This window comes from Sceloporus occidentalis, unplaced genomic scaffold (assembly GCF_023333645.1).
Source record: "Sceloporus occidentalis isolate IW3139 unplaced genomic scaffold, rSceOcc1.0.p SCAF_1, whole genome shotgun sequence".
Taxonomy (NCBI): Eukaryota; Metazoa; Chordata; class Lepidosauria; order Squamata; family Phrynosomatidae; genus Sceloporus; species Sceloporus occidentalis.
Window position 1 is genome coordinate 147110651 of NW_028316981.1, and position 13105 is coordinate 147123755.

The following is a 13105-nucleotide window of genomic DNA, read 5'->3' on the forward strand; positions in this document are numbered from 1 at the left end:
AGATCAGTGCAAAATGAAACAGAAAGAAAAGCAGTTAAATAAAATGTGCAATGTAATCTTTCATTCCTTATATCTAAGTGCTATATAGGAATTCACTGCTTTCCATCATGTATGTCATTCTGTTTGATAAGGCATATCCACATCCTTATAAAGTCTTTAGCAAATCTAATTTAAAAGATGATTGCATATATTAAGATTATTAAAATGATTTTTGATTTGAATGAACTTTGATAAAAAGGTTCCACAATTCAGATCATATATTACAAAAGAAAAACCACAACCCTAAATGTTAAAAGAAACAACTCCAACAAAACCAATAAGCATTTCTTAAAACCCCTAAACAGAAGGCATACTGAGGTTACATAAATGACCTATGTTTCATACTGCTGAGAGTGCAGTGGTCTGACTGAAAGACAAAAGCTTTTAATTTTTACGTGTGTTGTCTGTGACAGTTATTATCTGTTAAAAAGCCCTGTGTTCTATGTCCCTGTATAATTCATCTCAGCAACATGCCTCAAAGGTAGACCATTACTATCCCCATTTGATGGATTGATAACTGAAACTGAAAAATTGCAGCTTGTCTAAAATTATCGAGTGATTTTAAAACTGAACTGGGATTTAACTTAAGTCTCTGAGATTCAAAGCATTTATCAACTGGCTCACAGCAAGTCTCTTTCTTTCTAAAATATTTTTTAAATTAACCACAGATGGAATTCTTTATAAAGCACAAGCTGCTCCTTCTGTAAAATTCTTCATTATCAGATGTTGGTTATACTATTACTTTGCATAAAAGGGAATACGTCAATTTGTTAAATACAGCCACACAGATGTAAGACCACACTTTTAGGAGCTATGGCAGTATTTCCATGCTCCAGCTGAAGCTTAGTGTATTCCATGTTCATACAGAATCATTATCTGCTATATTCCAAAATCTGAATTTAATCTTTTGGCAAGCAATAATAGCACAGAGGTTATAGATGGGATGCAGGTCTCATTTATCCCAACATCTGCAGATGAATAGGCATTCATTCTTTACATATTTGGCCTTAGAAATTGCTGTTTGTTTCATTGTTGTTGTAGTTGTGTGCCTTCATGTGATTTTTGGCTTATGATGACCATACATTGAACCTATCATGGTGTTTTCTTAGCAGAATTTGTTCAGAGGGGGCTTGCCCTTGACTTCCTCTGAGACTGAGAGAATGCAGCTTGCCCATGGTCATCCAATGGGTTTCCACGGCCAAGCAGGGATTTGAACCCTGGTCTCCCAATGTCCTAATCCAACACTCAAACCACTACACCACACCCATTTGACTGTATGTAACTGTCCATACTTAGACCCCAATTTTTCTCCATCCTTTGCACTAATCTACAATAAATTCATATTAAATATCAAGTGTTCCTAGTTTCCTTCCACTTCATAGACTTATCATCCCAAGTCCTACATCTATGTGTGGCCTTCCATGTTCCCTCAGATTTACCTACATCATCTTTCTAACTTTCAGGCAGTCAGGTGTGAACATTGTGTCACATTTCCTGATCATTTAGGAAGTTAGCACCCAAGACTGTACAGAAGAAATATCCTCCTTCACTCTGTACTCCTTGTTGTATAGTCTCTTCCAGCCTATATAAATTTGGTTAAATCATGTGACAGGAAGGGAAACTACTCCTATCCAATCTCCTGGCAGAGGCTCAAACCACAAAGTACTCAAGGGAAACCACAGACTTCCTTCAGACCTGACCACTTTGGTGTGGGATCAAACTAACCTCTAAGGGAGGCATAGTTTATTACAACGAAGCTAAACTCAGTGGCATCATGCATCCCTAACTTCACCGGAAAAGGTACTATTTAAATGTAGAACACTAAAAAAAAAGGGGGGGGTAACTCTTCTTTTAGTGAAACTGCAGAATGGATATAATTAATGCTGATACCCTAATCAGAGTCAGTGCTGATACCCTAATCAGAATCAGAGATCACTCCAGAGGCTTTGAGTTTGAAGAGATTTGTTCACTATCCACATAAGTACTATTAATGTTGCCCTTCTTCACTAGGTTCCTTCTCCTGATGACACTGTACTTGACCCAATGAGTAGTGAATTTTGTTGGGTGTTTTAAGTGGTAGGTCAAAATTTCACTCTCTTGGCAGCTGGGTGCTGTAAGAGAATGAAACAGTTCATATTATCCTCATTACAGCCAACAGCTACTGTGGTTGCATTTTTGTTATGACTGCAGTGTTAATTTTTGGTTTGCCCCATCAAATAAGATATTGCAAAATGAAAAAGCCACACTGTTCCTGTTGTTTTCCCAAAATCTGCTTGTTTTACAAAATCCTTCCCTTTAAAAACTATTTCACTTCAGTTCATGCATTATGTGGCTGAATTGCTCCTCTTCCAGCATTTCCATTCAGCTGAATTCATTTAATTTCTTGCTCAATGATCTAAGCCAGTGGTTTTCACACTTTTCATCCACATCAATCATAGAAACCCTATGCAAAGAGAAAATTCTAGAGGAATGAAAGTGGGATCCAGAGTGCATGCTCAGGTTCAGTATGGAGCCTGGTCAGAAATATCTGAAAGTGTCCTGTTTTCAAGTAGGCAAACACCAAAAGGGTGTACATCCCTAGCCCACAAAGGCTGGCCAGGGGAAGATCAGGCCAGTCCCGAAGTGATACCAGTAAACATAAAAACAGGAATCTAATCCAAATAGTGCAAACTCAAATGAAGCAAACACTCCTAAGCCAAGTCTAAAAACCGAGGAAATCTCACAAGAGCAACAGACACCATTGGCTCTATTGTCTGCAGCACCAGAATGGTTGAGCTTATTTACATATGTGTGCCTTCAAGTCAACTGTTGACGTATGGCAACCCCATACATTTCATAAGGATTTGTTAGGCAAGGAGTATTTAGAGGTGGTTTTGACAATTTCTTCCTCTTAAATACAGCCTACAGGCACCTGGTATTCATTGGTGCTCTACCATCCAAGCACTAACAAGAGTTCATCCTGCTATGCTTCCAAGAGAGCTACCAGGATATTAGCACAGCTGACCTCATTAACTCTGCATAGTTTGAGTTAAAGCAAAGTTAGCATATTTAAAGCAAAAGAGAGCATTTCTGGCATTTCTGTTCTTGACATTTGGGCTGTCAATGTATGACGGGGGCAGAGATTGCATCTCCTCCTCCAAATCTGCAGGTGCTGCCTGGGATGAACCAGGCCAGCCTCTTCTAATTCCTTCTTCATCGGAGAAGATCTCCTCCAGGTAAGGCATGACATAAAGCATGTTCTGTAACAGAGCACAGAGGCAAGTCATTGACTAAAAGGTGAAGTGAGAAAAGAATTCAATGCAATGTTACTAACTGCAACATTAATGAATCAACGTATTGGGTTATTTGGTCTCATTGCTTGTTCCTTTTTTTAAAAAGCCCACCATAGTCTTGATAAGAGAATGATGCAAAACATTTAAGAATTCCTGTCTCTAAGGAAGTTTTAAAATACCCTTTAGCTTTGGGAGGAAAGGGACAAAACATGGTTCATTGAATCAACACATTAACTTTGTTCCCACACATTACATTGCCTTTGAAATGTAACGTAGAGATATGAGTGTAACAGTGTAATTGTTTACTAATCTCAACTCATTACAACAAAGTTCTCTCTCTTTTCCCTTCTCCTTTGGGGCTCCATAGTGCAGGGGAAGATGCATGATGGCAGGCAAACCATTTTTCAATGATTTCCCAACACTATGGATCTACTGCCGAAGAAATACCAGAGCTGTTCTGAAGAATCCTAGGATTCTCTGGAACAGAGTTCAATAATATAAGAAAGTCATGGAACTTTAGCATATATACTTTTTCCCCCTGTTGGATTAGAAGCCCACGGAGTCATATTCGAGGTGAAAGGAACGAGAATAAAAAAAAGAGGGTGTCAGCCAAGCAGCCAATATTTGAGGATGGGCAGCTCTTCAATCCCAGCGAACCTCTCAGAAGTACAGAGCAAAAGGCTGTTGAGATTTCAAAACAGAAGAGTAACAATAGTGAAAGTACAAAGAACAGCGAGATGAAGCCTAAGGACCAACAGCCACAAGGTAGGCAGGAATTTTTGGCACATGTCCCTGGGAAAATGGGCCCACCCTGGATTGATGCCTCACTTTCCATATTGTAAATATATTCAAAAAATTGTTTAGTCTAAAGAGAGAATGCTGAAAGGGAATTGGTGACAGTCTTTCTGATCAAAATGTTGCCTTAAGGTTGCTGGAGGGACAGTTCTACCCCATGTCTTGAAAATGTTACAAATCCCATAATCTGCCAGTCGGCATATGACCAATGGCTCTGCTGGCTGGGGGATTCTGGGCACTGTAGTCAAAACAAGTAAGGATGCTCTGGAAAGGCAAGAAACAGAGACCTCATGCAATAGGACCAATGATTTAGTTTAGTCATGGGGGGTGGGGTGGGGCAGAACTATCCTACTATTATGATTAAAAAATATGATACTAAGCAACACTAAGGAAAATATTATCATAGAATCACAGGGTCGGAAGAGGCCCTGTGGGCCATCAGGTCAAATCCTTCTGTTCAGTGCAGGTTTCCCCACTAAAGTATCCCCAGGAGGTAGTTGTCTACCCTCCTTCTGAAAACAAGTAGAGAAGGAGATCTCACCACATCACCAGGCAATTGGTTCCACTCTGACCTGCTCTCACTGGTGTTTATCACACTATACTCTTATAGTGCTACTATTCCACTTTGACTGCTCTAGCTGCCTCCTGTTGCATTCCGGTATTGGCAGTTTTAAGGAGGGGTATTTAGAATTCTCAGGCAGAGAACTCTGCCTGAGAATTCTAAATACCCCTCCTTAAAACTGCAAATCCCAGAATGCAACAGGAGGCAGCTAGAGCAGTCAAAGTGGAATAGTAGCACTATAAGAGTATAGTGTGATAAACATCACTGTAAAAATGTTCCTTCTAAAGCTCAGTCAAAATCTACCTTCCTGTAACTTAAAACTATTAGACCTGGTTCTACCCTCTTGTCTATATCCTTCTTAAAATGAAGTGCTCAGAACTGAATATAGTACTCGAGATGAGTCCTAACCAAAATCCAGAATATAGGGGGACTGTTAGTTCCCTCAGCTTGCAAACTTTACTTCTATTAATGAAAGCGAAGAAAGCATTTGCCTTCTTTGCTGCAGCATCACACAGCTGGCTCATGTTCAGCTTAAGATCAGCAATAATATAAAATTCCTTTATGCGTGTAGTACTGCTGAACCAGATATCTTATAATTGTGCATTTAGTTTTTGTGTCCTAAATGTAGAATTTTGCATTTGTCTCTGTTGAATTTCATTTTATCAATTTCAGCCATTTTCTAGTTTATCACAGTCTTTTTGAATTCTTTTCCTGTCTTTCAGTGTTAGCTATTCCTCTCAGTTTTGTGCCATCTGCAGATTTGATAAGGATTCCCTCCACCCCATCATCTAAATCATTGGAAAAAATATTGAAGAGCATAAGCCCCAGGACAAAACCTGTGCCAAGAGCCTGGTGCTAAAGGGAAAAAGCTAATTAGATGAGCATTATAATATCTTGTCCAGGAGAAGTAGTAGTCATTAGTGTTCATCTAATGCACATATATATGAACAGATTAGACAAAGATGTCCCTGCAGGGCCAAAGGAGTGGAGAGGAGACAGTGAAATAACCATGACGCTGCCAAGTTATGGGTAAAACAGGCCGCATCCTTTATTGACTAAGGCATACATGAATTTACCATGGTATAGAGCAAGGATCCAGGATTCTCAATGCAATCTCAGATCAAGATCTGAATCCCACAATCTGATTCTGGTTTCAGACCCAGGCTCACACTTTATTGCTTTCAGAGGTAAATAACAGCTTGTCTAAAAACCAAACATCTTCCGCTCACCTCTTGCTTGCAAAGAGTTGAGGGAGGCATACAAGCCAAAGATTCCCAACATCTGTGCTAGGCCAACTTGTTATGAAGTACGTGCACTGCATGTCTCTTTCTCACATCTTCCCTATAATAACAGAACAAAATATGCAGCATGACATCATTGTGCTTTGAGTTGCCCTGCTCTCTCCTTCCCCCACCTTCTCCCGGTAGCCCAAAGCAGCAGCCACTGAAACTGAGCATTGTGCAAAGGGAGAGAAGCAGAGGAACACTTTGGACCCAGTATTCTTCTCCTTAACATGCCACTTTGCAGCCAGATGCATGGTATGATGTTGTGTGTACAAGTTAATCAAATCCCAGAGTGGAATCTATCCCAGGCCTAAAAAGAATAAAACGGCATCCACATTGCAATCTCCTCTCCACCCCTGAATCCAAGCCCTGGCAAAACACTCGGACGGCAGGGTTATAAAACAAGGAAATGGCAGGCAGTGGCCACAGAACAGCATTCCCCAAACCATTTGGGAGTCAGGAATGCAAACTCCCCATCCAGATTGCCAGCCTTTGCTCAGTCAAAACCCTCATGGCAGCCAACAGGCAAATATTTGAAATATTAGAAATACAAAACAGTAGGATTTCACCCCAGGATGGAGTTAGCAACAGATGGTTCTAACAGGCAGACAGCTTCCTGTGACTGCCAAGCTCCTCAGTAGATTGCAAAGGCCGAACATATTGCTAAGGAACTGACTAGGACCAAGTTGCCCTTTTCAGTTCAGGAATGCACAGCTGCAAAAGAAAGAGAGAGCAATTTGGGTTCATTTTGCAGAATGTGGTCTCCAGTGATATGAATTTCTTATAAACTGCCATAGGCATAAATTACAAAAAGTCTCAATAGCAATATTCAAATCTAATCCACACATACACAAAATTGTGTGTGCTGCCAATGTCTACTAGGCACATAAAAGCAAACTAATTAAGCACATACCAAGCTCTATACCAATAGAGGGACACTGCCTGATAAAATGACTAACTGAGGAACACAGAGAAAGAATATCCATAGAGTACTTGTACTGAATCTCAGCATACAGCTTTGAGGGGAAAGGAGTTCTTTCTGAGATTCTTCCTAGTTTCCGAATGCTTTTGGCCCATATCTTGACATGTGAATTAACTGGACAGGTATGTGTTCAGTGCCAGTCTCTTAGGTTCTATGGGCTCAAGTTATAAATGAATGCTGTAGTTAATAAAAAATTTAAGTTTGTGTTTATGTAAACATTTTTTTTAAAAAAAAAATCCAGCCGTTATAGTGTCTTATGGGGTGTATAAGGGTGTGTTGTTCAAGGCAGCTCAGAATGTGTTGTTCAAGGCAGCTCACAAAAAATAGAATGGACACAGGTAAACACTCACACACAAAGTTAAAATACATTAAACAATGGAACCAAATGCAACTTTAAAACATATCTGTTAAAAAGCTCAGGAATGTGGACAATACAGCACAAGATTAAAATCCCTTTCCCCACAAGCAGCCAAGCCCCAAAGGCCTGTCGAAATAAAGAAGTCTCCACCTGCTGCCAGAAGCACAACAAAAAATGATCTAGTCTGGCTGTTCTGTGTAGACCTAAAGTGTCTGTCTTGACTGGTTTTTCTGATATCCCAAACATTTTTAAAGCACTGTCTCACTGCTAAAGGATAGGAAGAAAAAAACTTTCTTTTTTTTTTAAATAAAAGATAATTAGAATGCATTAACATGAAAGCAAAAGCCAAACTCCCCCTCCTTTTTCCCCACCCTTCTGCCTAACTAAAGTCTTAGTACAGATCGCCTTAAATTTTGCTTCCAAGTCTGTGAGTCACCTGGCCAGATCCCATATTTTGTGGGTTGGTTAGAAAAGCACAGCCCCCACAAACATGTGTGTGAAAACACAGATTAGTGCTGTATTCATGCTGCTATTTGGAAGGATATATATCAGCCCTTGTCTTCACTATCAAAAGCAAAACCATCCCCAGCTGTACAAGACAATATGCTCTGCCATTTGCACACAGCATATCACTAGACTGTGTCTAGAAATGCTCATGTCCTCTTCACCAAGTAAAGCTGTCCTTTCTGTAAGCAACCAGTGGGAAGACCAGTACTGGGTAAATGGGGGGGGGGCTGAATCTGATCAAATGAGACTGTGTTTGTGCAAAAGGAAATTATTTCAAACATCTGGACAAAACTATTCTTCTTCTTTAAATGCTTCATACTCCTGAAAGGCATTGCTTCCTCCCCAAAAATAGAAAACTCCAAGTCATTTCCCTTCCCCTGCTACCAACAAGAAGGATTGCTTTCATCAGAACTAAAGAGCAAAAAAGACACTGGCTTTTTGGATGGGCTGGATGATTGATTTTGAAGAGAAATGGCAGTGGGAGATAATCTTGGGCAAAGAACATCTGTTGGTAGGATGGTTTCATTTTATTGTCTTGCAACTTCACCATACAGCTGTGGCTTCCTTCTCAATTAGGGTAGTGATTCTGCCCCATGTTTCAGTCCATACTTTATTGGAGTCTTCCAAGGTGCTGCTGAACCTTTTTGGGAGATAGGGTGGAGCACCTTGGCGACCTTCATTACAGGAGATTCTATGACATGGAAGCCACCAGCTTGAGGATGCTGGTGATTCATGCAATTTCCATCACATTTACTATTTTTGCTCCCAAGTAAGTAAGAGCTCTTTCAGGGAACAGATTATTTAGATTTGGGAAAAGAGGACAGGTTTAAGCAACCTTTCCCTTCATCTTCAGGCCAGACTCTTGGGACATCAGATTGGTAATGGTGGAATAAAAGTATCCATGAAAGATCCTAGCAATGTATTTCTTGCCGTGTTTGCTTAACATTTCAGAAATGTGTAAGCAAAGTCACCATTCAGGCACAGCAGGGGCTCTCAAATGGTGGGGCAAGACCCCTAGGGCAGGCACAAGAGTTGAGACTTGGAGGCTCTGATCCTTCATCCTCCTCTGCCTCCTCATCATCCTCATCCTCCTCCCAAACATTTTGTGTGTATAATTTACACATGCCTTGACTTAAATATTGAAGCTACTTAAATAAAACAAAATAATTTGAATGATGTTATTTCTTTATATATATGTTAAAATATGAATATACATGAATACGCGGGTGAAAATATGAACACTAAATAAACAAAATATTTTTATTAATATGCTACATCAAGGGGGGATGCAATGTCCACATGTAGATGTAAAAAAAACGGGGGGGGGGTCCCAAGGGTAAAAAATATGAGTATGGAACATTTGATCAAATCCAATGGTGCCCTGAGCATAATTTTCAGTACTGACTTTAGGAAGCTATTTCAATTGTTTTGCTGGGTTTTGGAGCTGAACTTCTAGGGGTGGAGAAACATACGCATTTTGTTTTGTGGTGAAAGCCACATGGTAAGAGGATAACCATTAGGAGATGAAATTCAGCCCAAAACAACTTGCCTTGGGTGCGTGCGGAAATCCAAACTTACTTAAGTATATACAGCTTTGGCAAATCAACAGTCCTCTAACATATACTTACAGATCTGGAAAAGATATATAAGTGGCAAGCAGTGGGTAATTTATGAATGTTTAACCTGAAAGACTTTGGCCTAAATCCAGTTTGTTAAGTCCCAACTAAATTAAATCAACTGAAACAATGGAGTGCTGATTTACCAGGTTCCCACTGATGAAGTGAGATTAACCATTGAATTTAGGCTTTTATCATAGCATTCTTGTGAAGGGAATGCCTGGGATACTTTTTTTCATGATGGGTCATTCATCAAAATGTAATGAGTGGAGGTCAGTGGTAGAAAATTTAGACTGCAGCTCCAAGCGTTTCTCATCTTTGGCAAACACTGCCAGGAGTTGCAGTTTGACAGTATTATGAGGGTCAATCAATGCCCACCTTGCACTGAGGGATGGCTATTTCATCAGGGACAGAATAGAGGAGGCCTCCAGAAAGCTGAGGATAAAGAAAAACAGCTTGGAGTAATTGCCTCACCTTGCTTGTCAGATATGGGAGTCTGTAGAAATGCTCATGTGATAATGTTCCAGCTAAGGGCTTGTGTGTGTGTGTGTGTGTGTGTGTGTGTAGTATAACTACACATCCACTACTATATTTTCTTCCAGTCTAAAAAGCTAGAATCTTCCCTGCCTATTGGTTGCTGCCACCTCCCTCCATCTTCCTTTTCTTTCTCCTTGCAAAGGGAAACCCAGTAGCTGCATCCTGTGTCAGAAAGAAAACAGGCCTTGCAGTAAGACTTACTTGCCTAATCTTTGGAGCTGATTCTCTAGGAGGGACTTGTTGCCTGACAGCAGTTCAGAGTAAGAGAGAGAGAGGAGGCAATGTGAGTGAGCAAATGCTTCCTTCCAGTCAAAACTAGACATGATGTAAAAGTTTCATTTGTAATTATGTGGTTTAAATATAATCATCCTCATCATCATCAACCTGGCAAAGGGCTGATCTCTGTCATGGCGTCAGTGGCTGACAAGACTTAACCCTTCCCCTACCACAGTGACCAAAATTGTCCCCTTGAGAAGTTGCTGTTACCTCCAGGAATGAATGCCAATTCATTCATTTGCCTATCTAGATGAAATAATTAGAGCTGGGCACATCCAAACGTGGGAAACTTTGACTTGCTTTAAAGCTTTAGTTTAAAAAAACAAACCAAGATTAAACTAGAGTCTGAACATACCATGCTTACCCAAACTTAGATGTCATTTTCCATCTTTGGGCATCACAGGGAATTATGGTTTGAGTACCATATTTTCCAGCGTACAAGATGACATTTTGACCCAATAAAATTGGGTCAAAAGTCGGGGGTCGTTTTGTACGCCAGGTTGAGCCCGGCAGCCCTGCGGCCGGGCACACGCGCTCTCGGGGCCACCGGCTTCTCAGGCCTCCGGAGGCCTGTGAAGCTGGCAGCCTCACGCCAGCTACTAAGGGGCCTTCGGAGGCCCCTTAGAAGCTGGCACGCATGCTCTGGGGCCGCTGACTTCTCAGGCCTCCGGAGGCCTGGGAAGCCAGAAGCCGGCTGTGCATGCGCACGCTGGCTTCTAAGGGGCCTCCAGAGGCCCCTTGAAGCTGGCGCGCGCATGTACGGCCAGCTGCCGCGCTACTCAGGAGGAGGGTAGCCTTATACGGTGAGTATATGATAAAGTCTATATTTTCATCTTAAAAGTTGGGAGTCGTCTTATACCCCTGGTCGTCTTATACGCCGGAAAATACTGTAACTCTGGAAGTGAAAGCTTCCAGTCTCTTCCTTGCAGCTGAATTTATTTTATTTTATTTTATTTTATTTTATTTTATTTTATTTTATTTTAGGGATTTATATCCTGCCTTTCTCCCAAAATGGGATTCAAGGTGGCTTACAATAATTTTAAAAGATAGACCTAAAACACTGATTACAAAAGCTAAAAAAATAATAATATTAAAACATAACTTAAAAACAGCATAGTTAAAACCAGTAAACACTAGTAAAGCATTAAGACAGCAATCTACACTACACAAGTAAAATTCATCCACCAAAAGCCTACTTAAATAAGAATGCCTTCAGCTGCTGGTGAAAATAGAGCAGGGAAGAGGCAGAAGGAGAAGAGACACATGAATGTGCTTGAGTGACAATATCTGTGACACTCCAGATATTTCCACCACCCTAACCAGTGGTGTCAGATTGTAGGAGTTGCAGTCCTACAACATCTGGAAGACCATAGTTGCCCACCCCAATGTAACTAAAAACCATGGTTTTTCATTATACCTGAACTGGACCTGTATCTCTGCACATGGTGATTAGTTGGCATTCCATAATGAGAATCCAGCTTGATACCATCTTCCCATCAAAATGGGTAGAGAGCATTGCTTTCTTTAAATTTAGCTAGCAGTTGAGTGTCCCTTATTCAGAATGATAAAAATCTGAAATATTATAAAATCCAAAATTGTCTATATGGTGGCTCAGATAGTAACACTTTTGCTTTCTGATGGTTCAGTTTCCACAAACTTTGTTTCATGCAAAAAATATTTTTAAAATATTATGTATAAAATTAGCTTCAGCCTGTGTTTATAAGGTCTATATATCCTGTGTAGTCAATCACCTTTTGCATCTGTTTCGTTTTTTTCTGATTGAATCAGGCCTTTGCAGGCCTCCCAGAAGAGGATATTATGTCCAGAATCCTATTAAGATTACCCTGTTTAATCAGGGCTTCCACTAGTGGTTCTATTTCTTATAGTGTTGTGTAAGGAAGTATCCAGTACCTCTTTGAACCAGTGGTTTGCTTAACAGTGACACAGCTGGCAGATTATGCCCAGGCACACTTCTGCACCACCCTAAATGGCTATGGATGGGCTGCAGGAGTACAGTGGGGGACTCAGTTATGCTGCTACCAGGCTGGCTCCGCCTACATCCACCCACTCCCTTAGCTGTCTTCCTCAGCAGTCTAATCTCTACATGTGTATTATTATTATTAAGCTTTATTTATATAGCACTGTAAATTTATACAGCGCTGTACATACAATCTTTTTAATTAGATGGTTTCCTGTCCTCAGGCTTACAATCTAAAAAGACACAACACAAAAGGAAAAGGGAATGGTGGTGAGGAAGGAGATCAGGTCCAGCATTTCTTCTCTCCCTCTGAGGCCTGGACCAAGGCAGGTGGACTGGAGGGAGGGCTCTGCTTCTTAATCTAGGCCAGGCCCGATGAAGCTTGCCCGGCCTTTTCACTCCCTCCCAGGCCGGATGATGACAGTTGGCATGGAGAGAGGGCTCTTCTTCTTGAGGTTAACCCTGATGGCGTTATACACTGGCAGAATATAACACTCCACCAGCTTTATACAAGATTGTGGTCATTATTAATTGCTGGGTGTCCTTTGACCCAAAGGCTAGTTTAGCACCCATTCTAATGGGTGTATCTACAGGGATACTTGCCAGTGATGATGATGATGATGATGATGATGATTATTATTATTATTATTATTATTATTATTATTATTATCCTTTATTTATAAAGCGCTGTAAGTTTACACAGTGCTGTACATAAATTTTTTTTAGTCAGACGGTTCCCTGCCCTCAGGCTTACTATCTAAAAGACACGACACAAAAGGAGAAGGGAGTGGTGGTGGGGAATAGGATCAGGTCCAGCAGATCTTCTCCACCTCCGAGGCCTGGACCAAGGCAGATGGACTGGAGGAAGGGCTTGGCTTCTTGATGGATGGATAGAAGGAG

General features: G+C 40.8%; 1 protein-coding gene across 2 annotated transcripts in view; it reads left to right on the forward strand.

Annotated features, from left to right (window-relative positions):
* Nucleotides 1-13105, forward strand: part of LOC149322369 (uncharacterized) — a 34844-nt gene that overhangs the window by 7275 nt on the left and 14464 nt on the right. For both annotated transcript variants that reach the window (XM_089508097.1, XM_089508104.1), the window contains exon 3: nucleotides 3862-4076. In XM_089508097.1, the coding sequence (XP_089364223.1) occupies nucleotides 3862-4076 (215 nt within the window). The remainder of the gene's footprint in view (nucleotides 1-3861; nucleotides 4077-13105) is intronic.